The sequence below is a fragment of the Cyphomyrmex costatus genome, unplaced genomic scaffold (genome assembly GCF_001594065.2).
Source record: "Cyphomyrmex costatus isolate MS0001 unplaced genomic scaffold, Ccosl1.0 scaffold273, whole genome shotgun sequence".
In the NCBI taxonomy this organism is placed as follows: domain Eukaryota; kingdom Metazoa; phylum Arthropoda; class Insecta; order Hymenoptera; family Formicidae; genus Cyphomyrmex; species Cyphomyrmex costatus.
Genome location: NW_017276833.1, coordinates 561,626 through 582,252, shown reverse-complemented (window position 1 = coordinate 582,252; position 20,627 = coordinate 561,626). Strand labels below are relative to the sequence as shown.

General features: G+C 39.8%; 2 protein-coding genes across 2 annotated transcripts in view; both read left to right on the top strand.

Moving 5' to 3' along the window:
• Positions 1-19,452, top strand: part of LOC108774769 (WW and C2 domain containing protein kibra) — a 71,084-nt gene extending 51,632 nt beyond the window's left edge. The window contains exons 4-12 of the mRNA XM_018540954.1: positions 11,961-12,069; positions 12,382-12,541; positions 12,833-14,434; positions 14,894-14,980; positions 15,889-16,072; positions 16,336-16,776; positions 17,025-17,240; positions 17,404-17,879; positions 18,160-19,452. Coding sequence (XP_018396456.1) covers positions 11,961-12,069; positions 12,382-12,541; positions 12,833-14,434; positions 14,894-14,980; positions 15,889-16,072; positions 16,336-16,776; positions 17,025-17,240; positions 17,404-17,879; positions 18,160-18,613 — 3,729 coding nt within the window. The 3' untranslated portion in view covers positions 18,614-19,452. The remainder of the gene's footprint in view (positions 1-11,960; positions 12,070-12,381; positions 12,542-12,832; positions 14,435-14,893; positions 14,981-15,888; positions 16,073-16,335; positions 16,777-17,024; positions 17,241-17,403; positions 17,880-18,159) is intronic.
• On the top strand, positions 10,463-11,056 carry LOC108774770 (GATA zinc finger domain-containing protein 10-like). The gene has a single exon (XM_018540955.1). The coding sequence runs from the start codon at positions 10,574-10,576 to the stop codon at positions 11,030-11,032; it is 459 nt and encodes a 152-aa protein (XP_018396457.1). The 5' UTR covers positions 10,463-10,573; the 3' UTR covers positions 11,033-11,056.
• Positions 19,453-20,627: the final 1,175 nt, after the last annotated feature.

Sequence of the window (20,627 nt, the reverse complement as noted above, 5' to 3'; positions counted from 1 at the left end):
CCCCCCCCCCCCCCCGTTGTTTCTTTCGTAATCGAAGAATCGCGAAGAAACAAATTAATGTCGAAGGATTTCTATAAGGATAAAAGGCTTTATACGCTTATCCTGCGCAATTCAAGAGGTGTGCATCTTCAAGTCGTATTTTTTCCTTCGAGATAAATTAAACGAATAGAGGCGAGTAATTCCGCGCGCTCTTTACTATAAGCAACGGCAGGCGGTGGACGCGCACGCTCGTATAACATTTGCGGTATGTGCGATACACTTTCACTCGATATAAGCATTAATACAAAAGTAAGGTGCTTTCGGTGCGGCGCGCGGATTTACCGCGGCGAATCGTGCGATATCCCACGTTGACTCTCCCCGGCGATGCGTGGAGCTCGAGCATCGTGGCGACTTCTGTGAACAAGAATGCGGACTGCATCACATGTAATGGGCTTATCAGCCGGCGTAAATGAATCAAGCTTGATATCTTTGCGTAAAACCCGTGACACCGCACGAATTAGAATTGCGCGGGATAAAAAAAAAAGAAACGAATATTACCGAAGTATCTAATTTAGCTACCGATTAGGAAATAATTTTATCGAAATAATTACTTGTACGATATCTTAACTGACAGTAGGAATATACGAATTTTTTTATTGCGTTGCTTGTCATATCTAAATTTCCTACATAATTATTTTGATATGGTCTGACAAAATTATTTTCCCGTCTAGTTAAATTTTTATTTATTTCAGCAGATTTCGTTTCGTTTATTTCGTGAACGAGACTTGGCGTGATTTACAATGAAGGGATATATACATATATAAAAAATATAAAATACCTTATTGTATTATACTGAAGAATAAAAGAACCTTATTGCACTCAATTTCTATAAAAAGTTACTTATACGTAGCTTGTAAAACTTTCTCTGATAAAAATATGATGAATTTCTTTCTTACACGTAGCTTAATATTTTAAGAACTTCATCCCGCGCGAGAATCAGTAATTCTTTCTTTTTTATTTTTACTACAATTTTTGATAAGATCAAATGAAATATACATTTTGATAATAATTTAATGACAGGCAAGGATAGATGAAATTTTTTGATAAAACAATTTTTTCAATTTTTCGGAATTTTTATTTCTTAAAATTAATGCGATTTGTGTGCTTTGATGATTGAAAAAAAAAAAAAAAGGAAATCGGTGAGGAAAAGGGGAGAAAAAGTGGGAAAAGTGTTGCGGGAAAGGGGAGGAAAGACCTGTGGTCGCGTGTATATTCAATCCTTGTATATTAGCCGTGGATTCTTTCCTCCTCCTCCTCTCTCTCTCTCTCTCTCTCTCCATTCTTCCTTTCTCCCCACTCTTTTCTTCTTGCAAGAGCCACGTGCGCCTTGAGGAACTCTTCTTTTATATCCCGCATCCTTTGTTCGGCAGCAGCTGTCCGGCCAAAGAAATTCCTTTCTCGACCGTCAGCCCGATTACTCTCGATCCCTCCATTCCCCTCTCTCATATCCTTCCCTTCTTCCCGCCATCGAACGTAAATCTGAATCAGATATCACTGATCTCGCGCGTTCCATTCGACGCTTGCAAAAATTCACACGCACGCCGATGAACGATATACATGTGCGAAATGCACTCATACGATATAATATCTGCGCGAATAAAAAAATACCTGAACGATGAATTCATCATCGAGAAATTTTGCATTTGAGTGTCGATAATAAAAAGTTTTATTACAAGATTATGTTTAAAATGAAGATATATTTGTTCTCTCAATAAAGCTTTTCGAGGAGATTTCAAAAGGACCACACAATTTATATATGTAAAAACGTTTTCAGTTAATTTGCTTGAATTTTTTGTGTTGTGGTTCTTGCTCTTAAAATGAAAGATTGCAGGACATTTCTATGTCTAGTTCCTAAATTTAAAATATTTGAAAGTCTCTCTTTGAGGTCTGTTCGTATGTTTGCCTATACGAGTAGAAGATAGATTTTAAGTGTATTAACACTTACAATTAAATTTTATTTACAAGTTATACATATTAAAAAATATTAATATTATATCGTATTTACTCGTAATCTTAATGTTATAATATTTCCTTTTTCCTTTCTTTGCACTCTTATACGTACATACGTATTGTATGTATTCATTTAATTAGAGCTTACGAAAATATGTAAATACCTAATATTTGATCGTTTGATGTAGGAAACTAGGAAAGACTCCGTTTATTTATAGTCCCAATCCCTATTCCCTATTACAAATTACAAACGATAAATGAAACTCCTTCCTTTATGTCGCAATGTACCGATTACCGAATGCATCCAAAATTCCTGAAAGCATTCATAAAAATAGAGAGTGGATATGAACGGTAAAAAAATATCTAGTCAATATTTTATTCATAATTTTTTATTCGATTCCGTTCTCATATGAGATATAATAGTATGCAAAGTTTAATGTACATAAATATACTGCATATAAATAGTCGTCGATCGGTCGATCGGTCGTTCGGTCGGTTTCGATTTTTCAACTGGAGTCGAAACGTATAGCCCCTTGTGCAAAAGTATTAGGCACCCTTATTATTATAGTTACAACTGATATGCATTCTTAGAATTTATTCTTTTGTCACTGATTCATTGGATGGTACTGTTTTGACTCGCAATCCTTGTTATATTAATATTTTGATTTTTATTATTATTGAGCTACATTATTCTTGTATTCTTAATGTATTCCTACAAGAAGCCCAATAAAACTATTTTGTATTGTACTTAAAATGTTATAATATCGTATAGATGACGAATACGTGAAACTTTACACAATCTTGAAACACTAAAATAACTATAAATTATGTTTTCCAGAATAATTTACAAGTTTTTTTTTTATTTCTTATGAAACAAAAACCCTTAAAAATTATGCGTAGATCTTTCCAGAAAATTTCGCATTTTACGCGAAAAAGTAACCAGCCATTATATATTGGAGACCGCGGGAATACAAAGTTGCATCCGCTTACATGCATCCGATTTTCCTATCTCCGTGATCCCGAAGTGGATCAGGTTGTTTAGAGGGGCTCTGGTGGGGCCCTTCGAGCGAAGCACGAGACCCACTTCATACGGAATTCGGTAGCCACCGGGCGATCACGTGAGCACCCGGTAGCACTCGGGCTCCCAACGCGCTCTCCTCCTTCCTCTGTGCGCGCGCGCGCGCATGTGTGTGTGTGTGTGTTTGTGTGTGTGTGTGTTCTCTTTCCCCCTCACCACTCTTCTACCTAAACCTAATCATTTTAATCTCGAGAGCACGTTCCTCTTTCTTTCTTTTTGTCGTAGCGGCCATCGTCGAGTCTCTCATCAACCTTGGGAGGTAGTAACGGGCCCCTGCCAAATTCTACGAAAGTCATGTCCGGTGTGGAAATTTGCGCACACGAGAGGAACAATTTTATAAAAGTATCTGAAGAATTAGCTGCAGATACAAATCTGGAAGTAATTTTGAATTTCGAAATTATCATGTAGGACACTCAGTACATATAATGAGTAATGCTATCATAAAGTTTTACCATTCTAGCTGTCAGTTTGAGCTACATAATTATTTTGTTGATTCAAACAAAATTACTGTCAGATCTGCACATTGAGAGAAACATTTGCTCGAATTTTGTTGTAAATTATCGAAATTTTTTATGTTTAATTTTAAAAATTGTGTTCGCAGAAAAAAAAAAGCAGCTAAAATTTTCACTGATTCGGTAATTTTCTATGTTGAAGTAGAAAAGTTAACAGCTGAACGTTAGCGATTTGTTGAACCATCGAATGTTCTTAGTTGTAGATGTTGAATTCGCGCCCAGGTGCTGTACTATCCGAATTTTTACCGCGTTGCTTTTATTAAAATTTTATTACTATAACCAAATTTTAATTAGAGAACAAACACAGTTTATTAATTAAAATATAACAAAATTTTTGTGAGGTCTATGGCTGCACATTAAAGTGCACAAATCTTGCGTTGTTGCCAAGAATCGAGTTTTTGGTATCATTTCGTAATACTGTAAAATATTCTATTTACGTGCCTCACATATTTAAACATAAACATTTGTTCTTCGATGAATATCTTCATATATATATATACATATAAAGGGTTTTCAAAAAGTTCTTCGATACTATTGCTCCTATCGAACTTGTGTCTAACTCTGCCCCTCTTTCTTCTCACTCGCTTGCTCGTTCGCATTTATAAGAAAATCTTACGAATGCATCCAATTACAAAACACCGCGGGCATTCCTGAATAAGCCTACACTAAGGTCGTAATAGTGGCCTGGCACTGGCCTCGTACGTATCCTCCTCGGTCCGTCTCCTCCGTTTCTCTCTCTCCCTCTCTCTGTCTCTCCTCCATCTCCTCTCTTGCTCTGTTACCTTGCTTCCTCTCTCCTTTATTTGTACTCTCTCTTCGTGCGCGAACCCGCGTGGTTGGCGCACTATAAAAGGGGGTCCCGCGAACCGGGCCCGACCCAGGTCCCGCTTGCCTCCGCGCCGCGCCGCGCCGCGCCGCGCCGCGCCGCGCGTTCAGATAAATATGCGGGAGGGGTCGGAATTCCTCACTCGGCTGCATTCCGATCCCTCTTCCTCCGCCGTCTCCACTGCCGCCACCATCACCATCTGCACTCGCTCGCGCGAGCGGGCCTTCTTCCTTGCCATTACTCCTTGCAATGTGAACTTCTTGGCCGCGGCCTCTCTTTCTCGCTTTCCTGCTCCCCCTCCCCCCTCTCTCACTCTCTCTCTGTCTGTCTTTTTACTTTAAATTCTTCTAGCTCGCGGGGAAATCATTTCTCTGCTGCAGTGCCTCACGGCATTCTACATTTGTAATATGCAATCGATACAGAATGATGTAGGTCATAAAAAAATTCAAAAGTCCGTACAGCTTCTTCCATATCGCTTCTATCTTGTACAGCCCCAAATGCAATATCTCTTATTATTTCATGCAAAGATAATTCTCCTATTTTTTTTCTCTCCTCGCTTTATTTTTCGCCGTAGTATGTTTTTCTAAAAATTCATATTTGTTTCACTGGCTTTTTTTTGCTTCTCTTATATGTTTTCGTTTTCGTTTGCTTCTCCTCAGCTTTTTCGTTGGTTGGTTCATCTTTATTTACATTTGAGCAATATACAATTCGTTCGCCTTTTTCCCCCCCTTTATTTCTTTCCTTATTATATTATACCTTATTCTTTTAGTGTAGCTTTACTATATCTCTTCGCGTTCTCCTCGTCTATTTTTCAGCTTCTTTTCCCATCTTTCCGTATATTTTTATTTTGTTATCTTCCTCCGGCATTCCAGTTCTCTTCACCTCTTCTGGCCCATTCCTTTATTCGTAACTCTCCTGTTTACTCACTCCCTTCCTTCTTGTCGTCCCTCCTCGGAAACGCATTCCCATCGACTTCCCCATATATTTTCTTCCTAGTACACATCTCTTGTCTTCCGCTCCGCCACGGACATCGTCCTTTCATCGCGCGGAAAGATCCCGCACGCCAAGTGCCGAGATGAAGCCACCGAGATAGCTCACGTGCGTGCACGCATTACGTTACACGCTACGCCACAGCGACCGCGAGAATTATTATTGTAGGTGGCAAATCCACCTTCGAAATGTAGATATACGTGATCCTGATACACCGCTTTTGATTCCGTCACTCAAAGGGCCAATCGCGCCAGAATACCTTAACATTTTGATCCTCGCAAAAGTCGTATATATAAATTGCACCTGCACTAAGCCCGTGTCACTCTACGGATTGTGAACGCGGATCGGATTCGGATTGCGAGCTGCGGATTGTTAATCAGCCAATCACATGGAAGTGGCCAAAGATCCGGATTGCAAATCGCGAAATAGGCAAGACTCTGTTTTCACGATCCGTAATGCGCAATTCGTGTCAGTAAGCGTTGAATTTTTTTGGACTAATACTGGAAAATACTCTGCAGGTCGAGAGAGATTCTACTGCTCAAATAGAATCTCTCCTTGAAGGCCACTGTCTGCAAGGTTAATGGGTTTCGTTGTTGAAACCTGAGTTCTTAGGGCCTAAAAAAGAAGAAGTGTCAAATTAAGATCATTTATTGTGTATAGTGTGCCCGATGAATACAAAAATTTATAATTAAGCTCCAAATTGCGTTTATTCATATTTTTCACGTAAAAGAAAATGTAATCATATATTCATTCAAAATTTTGAGTTTTCGAAAAATAAGGGCAATGAGCCAATAAATTCGTTAAATTCTTTAACTTATTCTAAGAAATGGCAGCGTTTTGCGACAAAATGGACGCGAGTTCGCGGTACTCTATAAATCTATTGGCTTTAGCGGAGCGGATCCGTGAGCGCTCACTGCTATTGGTATATATTCTTTTAGATCGACCAATGGCAGTGAGCGCTCATGGATCCGCTCCGCAACAGTTGAGTCTGCTGAACGCGACCAATGAGAAAAATTTCTCCGATGACAAACGAGAGCGATATGATCGACACGCGAGCACGATTTTGCAATACGGAGTAGAATACAACTAGAAGATGACCGATTAATTGATATTCGGATCCGGCAATTTGTTCCTCTTTGTAATCCTTTGACTCTTCTAATTATCCTTCTCATGTTATTATATAAGGTAAGAGTTATTTCGAGCTGTTAGGCAAGTCGCATAAACGTAAAATAAAAGAAAGAAGAACAGACATAGGAATAGTTTACAATTGTTGTAAAATTCTTTAATATGATTGGTTCATTTACATCTAATGAGGAATTAAGATTATATAAGAGCAGTCATATTAAGGAATTTTACAATAGCTGCAGCAAAGCTGTTGTATCTGTTGAACACAAACAATGCGCATTTTTCTTAACAGATTCGTTTAAAAAAAAGGTGATTGGGAATGACGATTTTAGATGAAAATTTTTTTAATAATATTTTTGATTCAAATTACCATTTCTCGAAGAGAAAGGTATGCTACGGAAGAATACATATCTGTAAGTACTTGACAATTAGTTTGTACCGAAAATCCTCATCAGAAAGTTGTGAAATTTTAGAATTGAAAAATGTTGTCAGAATTATCCGAAATTTATGATATTCCTCCTCAGATGGTTCTATCGAGGCAGCTGGAATTTTAAACGAGAGCAAACGACGACGTTCGTGGTTTCTCGTAGCATTCCCAAGACGGAGGACGCGAGTCGCTCGCGAGAGCGAAGAGCAGGAAGAGAAAAAGAAAGAGCGAGAGAGAATGAGAGAGTAGGGAGGAAAGGCCGATGGAATGGAATTCAGCAATCAGTTAGGCATTCGGCTTCTAGGATAGCGAGCTTCAGGCGGTATAAATCGCGGCCGTTTGCGCAGGAATATATCCGAGAGACGCCTTCCGCGCCTCCTCTTCGTCCTGCGCCGCGTTCCTTCTCCTCTACGGGCCCCAACAATGCCGCGGATCGTCTTCCTTCTCGTATGATCCTGTCGTATCTTCTTTCCCTCGTATCCTTCGTGATGACCTTTTGTTTTTTGCCGTGCTAGGAACGGTATTAGGCGTCTTGCTTGGAATGCGGCTGTCGCTGAAGAGCCCTCGTTCCTTCGACTCCTTTCAGACGGGAGATGCGTCCTAGACACCAAATGATACGGAGAAACAGGCATGCAATCTCTAGCATTTTGTAGCTAGAGATTGCAAACAAAACAATCGTCAAACGTAAAATCTTTAACATTAATTCTGAATGTGTTTAATTCTAAATATGTTAATATTCAGAGATGTTTTGCAAGAAAATATTTTGAAAACAAATTGTATTTATACAGAGTATATATACACTGAAATAAATGATGTTATGTCAACAGCATTATTTTAATTAAATATAATCTAAATAAACTTTAGAATTATATGAAATAATGAAATAAAAAAAAATATATACATATAATATTTTAGATTATGCTTGTTTCTTGGCCTTATCAACATTCCTTTTTGCTTCGCACACACCAGCTCGAAAATTTGCTAATTAAATGTATAAAATAGTGAAAAAAAAAAACTTATCTTTTTTTATCAACTTGTACAATGCGCATCTACATTCTCTTATTATGAAGTTTTCAAAAGCTAAAAAAAAAAAAAAAAAAAGAGTATTGATCTAAAGCAATATCACAAATATATATTCGATGAAGAGATCGAAATCGGAGAATGTCGACCGCGATCCAAGAGTGGGCCGGAGATTTCCTATCGGAAATCGAAGTCATTTCGCCGTTCCAAGAAAGAGAAGAAGAAAGTCTATCGAACGAAAAAAGAATGCGTTTAGTCGGAGGTCGCGAAGAAGCCGGTCCCGGCTGATGACGATGGAAGAGTAGGAAGAGATAGAGGGGAAAAAAAAAAAAAAAAAAGAGAACAAGGACGAGAATGGAGAAGATAGACGGGTGAAAAAGTAAGGCCCCTTCTCGGGGGACGGACAAAACAGGCCCGTACTTGATACCATCTGTATGCTCTCTCAATAATAATAGTATGGACTGAGAAATGTGCGCGTGAGGCGCCGTGGATTCTCTCTCCCGATGTTTCGAGGGCGAAGAGGAAGCATGGCGATGAGGGGAGGGGGGGGAGAGAGAGAGAGAGAGATCGTGATGGCTTTGCGGAGAGAAGATGCGGGAAGGCGCGGCGGGGAAGAAGAGAGGGCGAGAACGGAAAGAATCCGTGTGCTCTCCTCCGGTGCACATACTGGAGCCTCACGGATGAGGCGAGTCCCCACGATTGGCGGAGAGTAGTGGGGACGGCAACGAGCGAGGCCCCGGCTGCCCTGCCGGCTGGGCCCGCTCTTAGATGATCATTCGGAGACACTGCTGATGGGGGCTAGTAGGGGCCCCAGAAATTCCAACAAGGACGGGGCATAATGCGCGATTCAAGGTCGGTTCTACTACCGACGACGGCAAGGCCCCGGACGAATGCAACCACGTTTCAAAGCAGGGTCGTACCGTGACCTCGCCGTATCTCCCCCCCCCCCTCTCCTTCGGTCTTCCTTCCCTTATCCCTTCTCTTTTCTCGCCCTTCTCTATCACGTCCCTTCTTTATGCCTCCATTCTACTTCTCCCTCGTTCATTCGTTCTCGTCGTCTGCTGATTCCTCAGCAATCCTAACTACCCTCTCGTCTACCTTTCTCTCTACTGGCTCCTATGTTCATAACTAGCGCACACGTTGTCCCCACCAATGACAGAATCGTGCATTGGCCCTCGGGCGCCCTGCGCTTCTGGATTGCGCTGCATGCGACGACATTCCGCGAGTCTGAAAAAAAATAGACACCCTCGAGGGCCAAAATGTAACGGTGATAAACATAGATTTTGACACTTCACATAATGGAAAGGCAATTTCCTCTAACAAAAATTTACTTTAATAAAAATTTGTATCTTGCTGTGACATAAAAGCTGAATAAATATTTGTATAAAAGTTTTTATTATTATCAACTATGTAATAGTTTCTTTTTACTATCTTTACATACAATTTTATATGCATTGCGACACAATATATATTAGTGACTACATGTATTTTAGTAGTAGTTTAACAAAATTTTACAACTTATCAATTGAAAATCTTTGATAACCATGTTTAAATTTTTTGAAGTAAAATTCTTTTCCATTGGAGAGAAAGGAGTTTCACACGTATAAACAATTTAATATTAAGGATAAGGGATATTTGATAGTCTTAGATCTAGAACCCAATTGTAGAATGGATTAAGTAATTTATTTTCAACGTGAAAGCTAGACACACATTACACTGCGCTATTTAAATTTTAAACTCATCCCTTTTAAACCAGAACTTAGAGTTTGAACCGAGGTCCTGGTTGCGACAATCTTGTTGGGGCTGCCGAGGCCCGCCTTTTTACGTCGGGTAAGAAAGAGGCGCTTAAGGCCATCGAGAATTATGTGTGTGTGTGAAAGAGAGAGAGAGGGGGGGGGGGAGAGAGAGATGATATGAAAAATATACGATGGAGGAAGCGCATGGAATGAGAGAGAATGACGAAAAGGAGAAGAAGAAGAAGAAGAAGAAGAAGAAGCAGCAGCAGCAGCAGCAGCAGAAGACGAGAAGAAGGAAGAGGATGAAGAGGGAGTACGTGGAGCCAGTTTGTACTCTATTCCGTTGGAGAGAAAAGAATCTGTGTGCGCGAGGTTGCCGTGGTAGGGGTAAAAAGGGGTATCGGAGGAGGGATAGGACAGATACCGAAGAGGGGCAGGTAGGACTGGCTGGACGAAGCAAGAAGCGAAGGAAGAGGAGGTAAAAAGAGGAAAAAAGGTGGGATCCCTTAAAAATTGAGACCCACGGAGGTGGGGATCGGAATTTCGGGCCCCGTAAACCGGCCAGTCTCGAGGAGGCCTTCGCGAAGATGAGGCAAGGAGAAAAGAGGAGATAGAAGAGAGTACATGAGAGCGCAGGAGAGCACGGGACGGGATTGAGAGGAGGAAGTGAAGAAGTGGAAATGAGAGAGAGAGAGAGAGAGAGAGAGAGAGAGAGAGAGAGAGAGAGAGGAGAGAGAGAGAGAGAGGGTGGAAGAGAAATAGAAAGAAGAGAGGAAGAAGAAGAAAAAGCGGAGGTGGAGGAGGAGAAACAGGAGGAAGAAAGGTATCGCGTAGCCACAGAGAGTGCGCACAGTTCACCGTGTACTCGGCATGGACCGTCAGTACACCCTCTGCGTACTCGTACCGGCACATCAGTACCGTAACTACGTGAATAATTATCATCATCATCAGCAGCAGCAGCAGCTAGCGCAGGAGCAGCAACACAGAAGTTCGCAGCCTCCATCGTATCTTCAGTATCAACAACAACAGCGCTTAATTCAGCAGCCGCAGCAGCAGCAGCAGCAGCAACAAGAACAAATCTACGAGAACGTGGTGTCTCAGTATCGTATGAAAATGTGCTATCATAATGATTACGAAAACGACGAGCAGATACAGAGGTTCTACTGGGAGCAGTGTTACAAACGCAACGTTACCGACACTACGGCGTATTATTACTGCGAATACGTAAGGATTTTACACTTTGCGCAGGATTTTACTCGTAAGAAATATCTTGAGAATACTCGTCGATTTCGCCAATCGATAATCCCGTGGTCGCTTCTTCTTTTCTGAGAACGCGGAAATTGTGTGCTTTCAGTGCCCCCTCTTCGATTTCGTCTTTTAGAAAGGTGCTTCGAAAAATTTTATCATCGAAGCGTTAAAATTGTAAATGTTCTCTTAACGATGAGACGTGATTGTGTGCGAATGTGAGCGGTCGAGAGATCTTTTTCAGTGAGATTGACGTATCGTGATGTATTCTTTGCACAAGAAACTCCGTGTAGTTCTTCCGAATATTGGGAATGCAGTGTCATCACATATATGAGATAATCGTGAAACTACATGATAGGAATATTTAATTGTATTTTCTATGTGAAACATATTGAGCAAAGCACATGACACGAAGGATTATACTCACATGATTTAAGATAAATCTTATTTATTCTGATTAATTAATTTGCGAAAATGTTATAATTCCTTCTTCAATGATTATTAAATGATTGATTAAAAGAGCACTGGATAGAGTCCTTTTTATATTAAAGAAAGATATTTTGAAGTTTTTAGATTTTTTTTCTCTTGGAAAGTTTTATTCTTCCACATATTTATATTTCTTTACATATCATTTTCCTTTACGTATATACATAAGTAAACATACATATCTGACATTCTAGCGCGCGCAATTTGCACGTAATCGCTAAATAAATAATTACAAACTATGCAGCCCGGCGATGTTGCTATGTATGGAAGCACAATATCACCTAAATGCTTCGAACTCAAATAACTACCGTTTAAAAATTACATAACTACGACAAATTATTTCTTCATTCTTTATCGTTTTCTTAACACATTTAATTAACATGTCTCGTATGTTATGAAAAAAGATATTGCCGATCTGTTACAGTGATGATACATATGAAAATGTGTTACATGATATTGATATATAGATATATGAAAATCAGTTGATAACAGTTATTGTACAAAGATTCAAATTCTTGTGTTATAGGCGAAGAAGGAGATCTATGACGTAAAACATCAAAGACTCTGCCTGGCTCAGGATGAATACAATCACCTTAATAATGCCTTGACTACCCTTGGCGCATCGCGTACAAGCTGTGAGTGTAATTTAACATACAGAGGATTTTAATCGATTCTTGAATTAATTAGTAATTTGGTTATATACTGTGCGCGTTATATGCAGCTATTTATAAATGCTTCGTCAATTCTGTCACTTGAAAAGTGTTGTGTTGTTAAAATGAGATTGTACAGAATATTGCTGCGAATTAGGAAATTTGTCATGATTGAAGGTTTTCGTATTTTGGATTTTACATTATGATCAAACATCCGCTTTTTAATTGATTTCAACGTGAGTAGGTAAAGAAAGTTCTCATCGCCGGAAAATGTTGACGGGCATTTGTGGTTTGTAGTGTGTTCCAGCTCGAGTTCCTTGAGTACCAAATATGACCCTGACCTGCTTAAATCAGACGTGGCACTTGCAAGGAGTCGTGTTTCTCGACTAAAACGAGAACTCGAGCAAATTCGAGCGGAGATGAATTGCACGCAGCGAGGAGTAGATACTCTCGCCAGGTATTACATAGGCGAACATTAAAACATTGACTCATTTTTGTATTAAACTTGTTTAAGTAATTTAATCTCAGTCTGTAATGAAAATTATTTTTATACATTTTACCAAGATTTTTATGCGCAAAACTTTACCTCTCTTTTACATTTATTTTAATAATACTTATTCTAATAATAATTTTTATTTAACAAATCAAAACTTTACAGATATATATATATATATATGTATATCATAGAATTATTTTTTTTCCATATTTAAGAATAATTCTAACTTTTACAATCTATTCCTTTCTATAGTGTGGAACAAAAATTGAGCACCCACCATGGTGGATGCTACAATATCATGGAAGCGCAAGCGATTATGACAGAACTTCGCAACATCCAAAAGTCCTTAAGCTCAGGCGAGAAGGAGAAGGCTGAACTGATGCAATCATTGGCACAATTGAAGGATGAACTGACTAGGTTGCAACTATGCGAGGGCAGTCCGGAAGCTAGCACGCTGAGCTTACCGCAGGAAAAACTCAGCACAGCCTCCCAGACTGATCTCTCGGGTGAGTTGGTACCGATTGGTACTCGACTGGCCGAGATGGCACGTATGAGGTTGCAATATGATGAGGCGAGAAAACAGATTCAACATATACAGCAACAGTTGGCGGATCTCGAAGAAAAAGTGACGCCGGGGCAAACTGAGAGCGATAAGGATAAGCTGTTACTGTTCCAAGAAAAGGAGCAGTTATTGAGGGAATTACGTAGCATCACGCCACGTACGAGAACGCAACAGGACATGAAGAAAATCCAGTTGGAGATTCGCAGACTTGAGCAAGACCTTAATACTGCGTTCGAGCTTTCAAATAAAACCATCACCGATCGCGTACGGCTCCACGAAGAGAAGCAACTGTTGCTGCAGCAACTTAGAAACGCTCTGCGCTCAATGGCAATGTTAGAGAGTCAGTTGAAAACTTTGAGCGCTAGCACGTTGTCGGTGAGCAGTAGTTCCAGTCTCGGTAGTCTCAGCACGACGAGTAGCAAAGGTTCTCTCAGTTCAGGACTTAGCTTCACGGATATTTACGGTGGCCCGCAGTGTCTGGGATCGACCAGTTTACAGCAAGAGCGACCAGTCGATATGGTTGACCTCCACAGACGTGTTGAAAGACTGTTGCGCGGTTCCGAACAGAGCAATCTCGTCGGTACATCCTCACCCGGCAGATCTCAGCCAAGTCTCTCTCCCAGATCGAGCTTGTCTAGTGTAAGCCCACCAGTATCGCCGTTGTATGAAAACGCGCCGATGGGTCCACCGCCTGCTTATGAGCAGGTAGAACAGCAGAGGAAGCAATATCAAAGAGTGGTGCCTGCTGCGACAGCAACGACAACAACAATGGCAGCAATTAGCGGTACTGCTACGTCTCACCTGGACGGGAATCAATTAGAGGATCGTTTGTCAGAGTTCAGATTTAGTCAGCAACAAGGAGTAGCATCGCAGCAAGAACAGCCGTGTTCCGTCAATACACAGGATCGTTTGAAACTTGTGGTTGGTCCCCATCCGCCTGTCGAGTTGCAATCGAGTAACATGTCCCAAGGCAGCGGCTTGGGCAGGCCTGGCGCGAGTGGCACGCAGTTGCAACTGCAACAGGTACCGTCATTATCCCTACCGCAGGAGCCACTCCCCTTGTCGCCGATCAGCGAAACGCCACCACCTACTGGGATCAGATCGAGAGCCAGCAGTTCCGGCACCAACACTAGATCCGTCTCCGCCGCCGTTTCTGATGAGAGCGTCGCAGGTGACTCGGGTGTTTTTGAGGCGTGCAATCGAAAAAGATTATCCGGGCCTATCTCCGATGTAGATTCATTAGCTTCTGGCGAAATGAGTCTAGAAACGGCACAAGTGCAGATTAAACTGAGGTATGTTTTATTTATGGACTATACATTATAACAATATTGAACAAAAAAAATTAAAATGTGCATAAAAGTATCACAATATTATAGAAGTATATTTTTTGCAGACAGTATTTTTCTTATTAAAAATGTATACTCATTTAAAATGTATTATATTATCGGATTATATATACAAAGCAATTATGTGAAAATTTTATAAAAAATAATGTGGAAACATTGTGATGCACAAAGATTATTATATAATCAACCATGTATTATTTTTTATAATAATGTAAAATTATAATTTTTTAAATAACGTGTAAACTTCCTTCTATTTATTTATTTATATATTCTATCTATTTATTTACGATAAATTATTATAATATAAGTTTATTTTCTTTTATTTTTGCGGAAATTTGATTGCATTCTTGTGATGATTTGGATCTTGAAACGAACAACTGAATTGAAATCTATAACATTTATCAGGTATTCAGTGAGTGATGGGTTACTTCATGTTGGCATTGAACGAGCCAGAAATTTGGCTGCACTTTTCATACCCGACAATGCGCAAGTGTGAGTATCCACATGATGATTTTTTTTCTAATTACTTTTAAACGATATATTCCAAGCAATATTTACTACGTCTCAGTACTTCTACGATTGTGTCATTTACACGTCAATTTTATTCATTCTTTAGAAAATATAAGATAAATATTTATGTTCTATATTAATATCGTGATATAACTACATATTTTAGACTATCTACTTAAAAAGGAATCTCCTTTTTTAAAATAACTTCACCGATTAAATAACTTCGTTGCGCAATGTTAGATCAACCTGCTGACGAGTTACGCAAATACACTCGACTTTTATCTATTCCCCGTTTGCAATCGGTGATCTTAATGACCTGAGTTGGCCGGTCGATCGATCATTCGGGTCTCTACCGACGTCTTCGTGAAATTGGAATGTAATTATGGAATCCTTGTCGCGCACTCGTGTTTGGATCATTGACCAGCTGCGTGTCGCGCTCACCTTCGTTATGTAAGAGTCGGCTATTATCAGCAATACCGTGTCTCACAATTAGCTTTACAACCACTCAGGAATGTATTCTTGCGGCCATTGTGTTCGGCCACCGGTCATAAATTCACAAAACAGTATGACGCTTCGACGGTCGAGGAAGAGAGATAGATTAATGTATATAGTTACACAAGAGCATTTGATTAATGATCCATCTTTCACGCGATGAATTCACGTTTTCCAATTCCGTTGATGAATGAAAAAAAGAAGGAAGGAGATAAACAGAGAGAGAGGGGGGGAGGGAGAGAGGGAGACCGAGCCTTCTCTCGAATTCTATATTTGTTTTCGTCTGAATATTCTTTTAGAGAATAATTGATAGCTTGTAAGCGAGTCCACGACTTAAAAGTGCAACTACGCACTGCAATTTTTGTCTGTAAAAATAACGTTTTTATTTCGCATTTCAGGTACATCAAAGCTGCATTGTTGCCGATGCAACTACCTATCAATCATACATGTTGCACGAAATCGGTCATCGACTTGCGAAAACCGACTTTCGGCGAAACGTTCCCAATCGCCGTGCCGCTTAACAAATTGTACACAAAAACATTGCAAGTGACACTTTGGTGCACGGAGGCCGAGAAATGTCTGGTATGTATATTTTTATTTTCAAATTTATTTTATTTATATATGACAAATTCTCACTTTACTTAAAGTAATCTCAGATCCACTTAATGTTATGATCGAAAATTTGAGACACACTTATTAGAGAATCAATATTCACACACACACAATTGACGAAAATAATGAAAATTTCAAATTCTTTCGGACGAACAAACAGTTGTTAATTGTTGCTAATTTGAAAACATAGTATTATTAGTCATGTTAAATGGTTTCTTCTGATTTAATTGCAGGGTTCTGCACAAGTCTCGCTGGCAGACTTTAGTCCAGAATCTCCTAGCGTAAAATGGTACAACATACTCTCCTTCCGCTTCATGCATCCATCTGACAGTCCCGGTATCAATGGTGCCTCTGTAAATGTCAGATTGACGAAACACGACAAGCAGGAATCGGATATTTCGGTATATAGGAACGTACAGAATACGAAAGAAGAGAGTAGTGACGAAAGTACGATAATCAGTTCTCAAACATCCACCTTGACGAGGAATCAAGGCTGCGATGAGCTGCAAACAGCTGTAACGTTGAGGTTGGAAGAACTGAATTGTCTACGTAGTCCGGAAGAAAAGGATGAGGATGATGGTAGTGAAAGTGGGAGCGAGGACAGCGACGAAGAAGGTATCATCGTGGAGTTTACAGTGGAGGATAATATTCTAGAAGATGTTTTGGAGCACGAGGTAAACGACATTGTTATATAAACGATATTTATTTACCGCTTCGATTAATTTGACTTTACTATCAAATGTCATTAAAACAATCAAAAGTGTAACCATTGTTTTAACAGGATTTAACATTTTTCTACCACTGTCTCGATTAGTGTTATTTTTTGATGAGAATTAAACTTGCGCTGAATCTTAAATTTATTTTTAAAACTGTAGGAATTTTTTATTAATGAAAAATGAATTCTAAATTTATAACGTAACAGGAGGATGAAGAATTGAACGAGGAAACGAGGCAAACACAGGACAAGGAAACAAACACTGAGTGTGTGTTTATTCCGGAACAGGGCAAGCAAAGAAAACTTTCCGCGGCTGGCGTTGCACCCAGCGCTGTTCATGACGACAAAAACTCTATTGTGATCAAAAGAAGTCAAACATTCTCACCAAGCGCGGCCGTCAGTAGAAATCATTACATCTGTCGAGTAAGTTTTAATTAAATTTTTTTACTATTACATATTTAATAGATTTGTTTTTTGTTCTTATAAAATTCTGTACACAATAAAAAAAGGTTGCAAAGTATCATACCTTTAGACGAGAATTTTGGCACTCATTTGCATTTAATTTTTTTTATCTCGTTTTATACAGCTTAATCGCAGCGATAGCGATAGCAGTATGCCGCTTTATCGCAGAGGCGGACCTTTCCAACGGAATTCGGTAGAAAGACGTTCCCTGCGATGGCGTCGACCGTCCTCCGCTCTCAGTTACAAAACCACGAAAAAGTCGTCTTATTTGCCGTCGACAGCCAGAACGTCTTTGGATCTCGAATTAGATCTCCAGGCGCAGCATGCTAAACTAAATAATCTCCAAGATGAGCTTAGTAGGTTACGAGAATTGAAGCAACGGCTAGAACAAGCGCGTGAAAGAGGCGATACCGACCTAGCGACATGGCTGCTAGAAGACCAGAAGTTTCAAAATCTCATAGCACAAGCCGAAAGTGGCAGGAACGGCAAGAGCCTTGAGGATAAGAAAGTAGAGAAGATGTTAAAGAAAACTTCGAAAGAGATTTACAAGTTGAGGAAAACGAAGGCTGGGAAGGGAAAACCCGACATGATTTCTTTCAAGTAAGTTTCCCTTTGTTACAAAATTATTTTCCTTATCTTTTATTTCAGTTTTTTTGTGATCTGGATTCCAATATTTATAATATTTTATAATAATATTTAAGACACTGAAATAATTAATCCAAGTGAAGTGTTAATCAAAAGTCATGTCTTCAAATAAATTAGATCGCAATGAAAATCTGTATAACTTCCTGACAATTTTGAAGATCATATAAGGGTTAATAGGAAAAAATCATCTTTTACGTAAAGATCACTTGATAAATTAACATTATCTTTTTTTCAGAGAAAAGATGGCTTTCTTTACACGAGTGAATTTGAACGTTCCTGTTCTACCACCTGAGGAGCTCGGAAATGAAGGCATATGTTCTTCGACATCACACACGCATAAAAAGTACGCATCGGAGCCTGTTAGCAGCGTTTTTATAAATTCCATGACAATGCGATCGAACAATATTTCCGGTGGAAGTGCATTGCCTGTCACGAAGAGCGGCAGTGTTACAGATCGAAATGCCACGAATGTCGTTACCGTGATGGTCAACGCGGATGAAGTCGCGTTGTCCAACACCGACAGTAAATCTGTGAATGCTAAGAGTCGACCGGCGGCGGAGACCGAAGCGCGAAGTTCAGAGAACGGCGAGAGAGAGGTTTTACCGAAGTCTGAATCTGAGAAGAATGGCAATGGAGAGCCGAAAAGGTATGAATATGTCGTTGATCGGGTCCTCGGTGTGGAAGTATGAAGATTGGAAAATCGCGCATGTTCCAGTTTTATCACCAAGTTATCGCGCGATGGAGCTGCAATTCCGCGTTCATAGATCTGTTTTCCTTCGAATTTGAAATAACAAGCAGGACACAGGAAAAGACGAAAGAGAAAGAGAAATAGTGATCGCGCGAAGCCACTGTCTCCTAATTCTGAATCCCAGATGCCATACGGAGATTGTAAAACTCGCGTATCTCAAAAAAAACTCGAAAGAATAAAATGCATAAAATATTGTCGTCAAAATTGTCGTAGTCGATGATGTAACTAATGACCAGTGATAACGGTGCATGTGCCAATACTGGGTGTCAGAAGCAACCCTTCAATGAACGCAGCAACGAGAATTACACGCGAACGCGAGCATGATTGTGTGTATATATACAGAAATGTAAATTATTTAAACGATACTCTTTACGATAGGTTATTTAATTGTTTAATCCGATTCGTCTGAGTCTACGTTGCGGAATCGCGATCGCGACACTCGCGTGTCGCGTCATTCGTTCCCTCTGTGCGTCGGAGCACATGACCCACCGAGCAGCTGGTCTGCGACTTGGAAGTCTAACGAGAAAAGGATGCGCCCAGGTTGGCTAGCGAATTTTGCTCCGACTTCGGTGTTGCTGTTTTACAACGTGTTTGGTTTCCTATTTCTGAATTTCTGGATTACGCATCCAGCGAAAACGTATGTCCAAGTGTTCCTCGTGCATATCAATTTTAACGATTCGTAACTTTTAAATATAATAAAATCTCTAATAAAATTCTTCGCTATATGCCCAGATTTTGCATCTCTTTTTTTTAAATTACAATTTCATTAAACAAAATACTCGCACAAATTTTACTCGTTAATTTTCCATAGCAAATTAATCTGCTACAATCTTATTTTTATTTTTTTAGTCTTAGCTATCGAATTTTCCAAATTATGATCAATAATCGCTCTTTTTGGCAAATTTGTATAGAACAGACTTTTCCTAAATATTCTCGAACGAACGTAGGCCTTCATTGATCATCGTTCGGGATTTCAGAAGATTGTAGTTAAGTGCCAGGAAATTGGAAAAACAGAGTGAACAGCAAGAGATCGTGATGTCATTTTTGGCGATTTGTATGTACAGAATGCGTCAGGTATTTGAGGACATATTGAATTTAACTAAAATTTGTATTAAGAATTGTTCTTAGAAAACTTATTGTATTTTAATAAAATTTTTACAGTAAAAAAACTAAGCGAAGGCTATACAGTTATTCGATAAAGTCGCCTTCAGCGGCAATAACAGCTTCAATTCTCTGTTTGCATGCCCGAATCAAATAATCCTCGTCCATACGCGTCATTACTCTGGTAATAGCCGCTCTTAGGGAATCAAGCGTGTTATAGGGATGTTTATTGGTCTCCCGTTCAACAACGCCCCATACATAGTAATCCAAAAGATTAAAATCCGGGGAGCTAGGTGGCCACATGTTTGGAGTTATGTGATCATGCAGATTCTGGGACATCGAATCTTGTGTCGTCATGGCTTTGTGTGAAGGAGCAGAGTCCTGTTGGAATACGTATGGCCTGTCATCACACACGCTATCTATCCAGGGTTTCACAACTGCTTCCAAAACCTCAATGTAGACAGCAGCATTCATCCGAAGTCCTTGAGAAAAGAACTGGAGTGGCATGACGTGTCCTTCATTGCTCACCACTTCCAAAACCATGACAGTTGCCGGAAACTTTGTGTGCATAACATGAGGAACATATGAAGGATCCGCACATAGCCCACCTATCATTTCGTCGGTTTATTTTTCGATCCTGGTCAACATTTTTTTCGTCAGAATAAAACCAGAGCATATCCGGGATTTCAGGATGTTTTGACTTGTTTAAAAGTCGTTGTGCCCGGATGAATCGCTGTTCTCGAGTTTGTGCCGACATAAACTGACCTTCGCGCATCACGTAGGAATTGTGCCGGATGTCTTCGTTGACATTGCGACTGATTATGCACTCAGAAACTTGAAGGTCTCTCGGTATG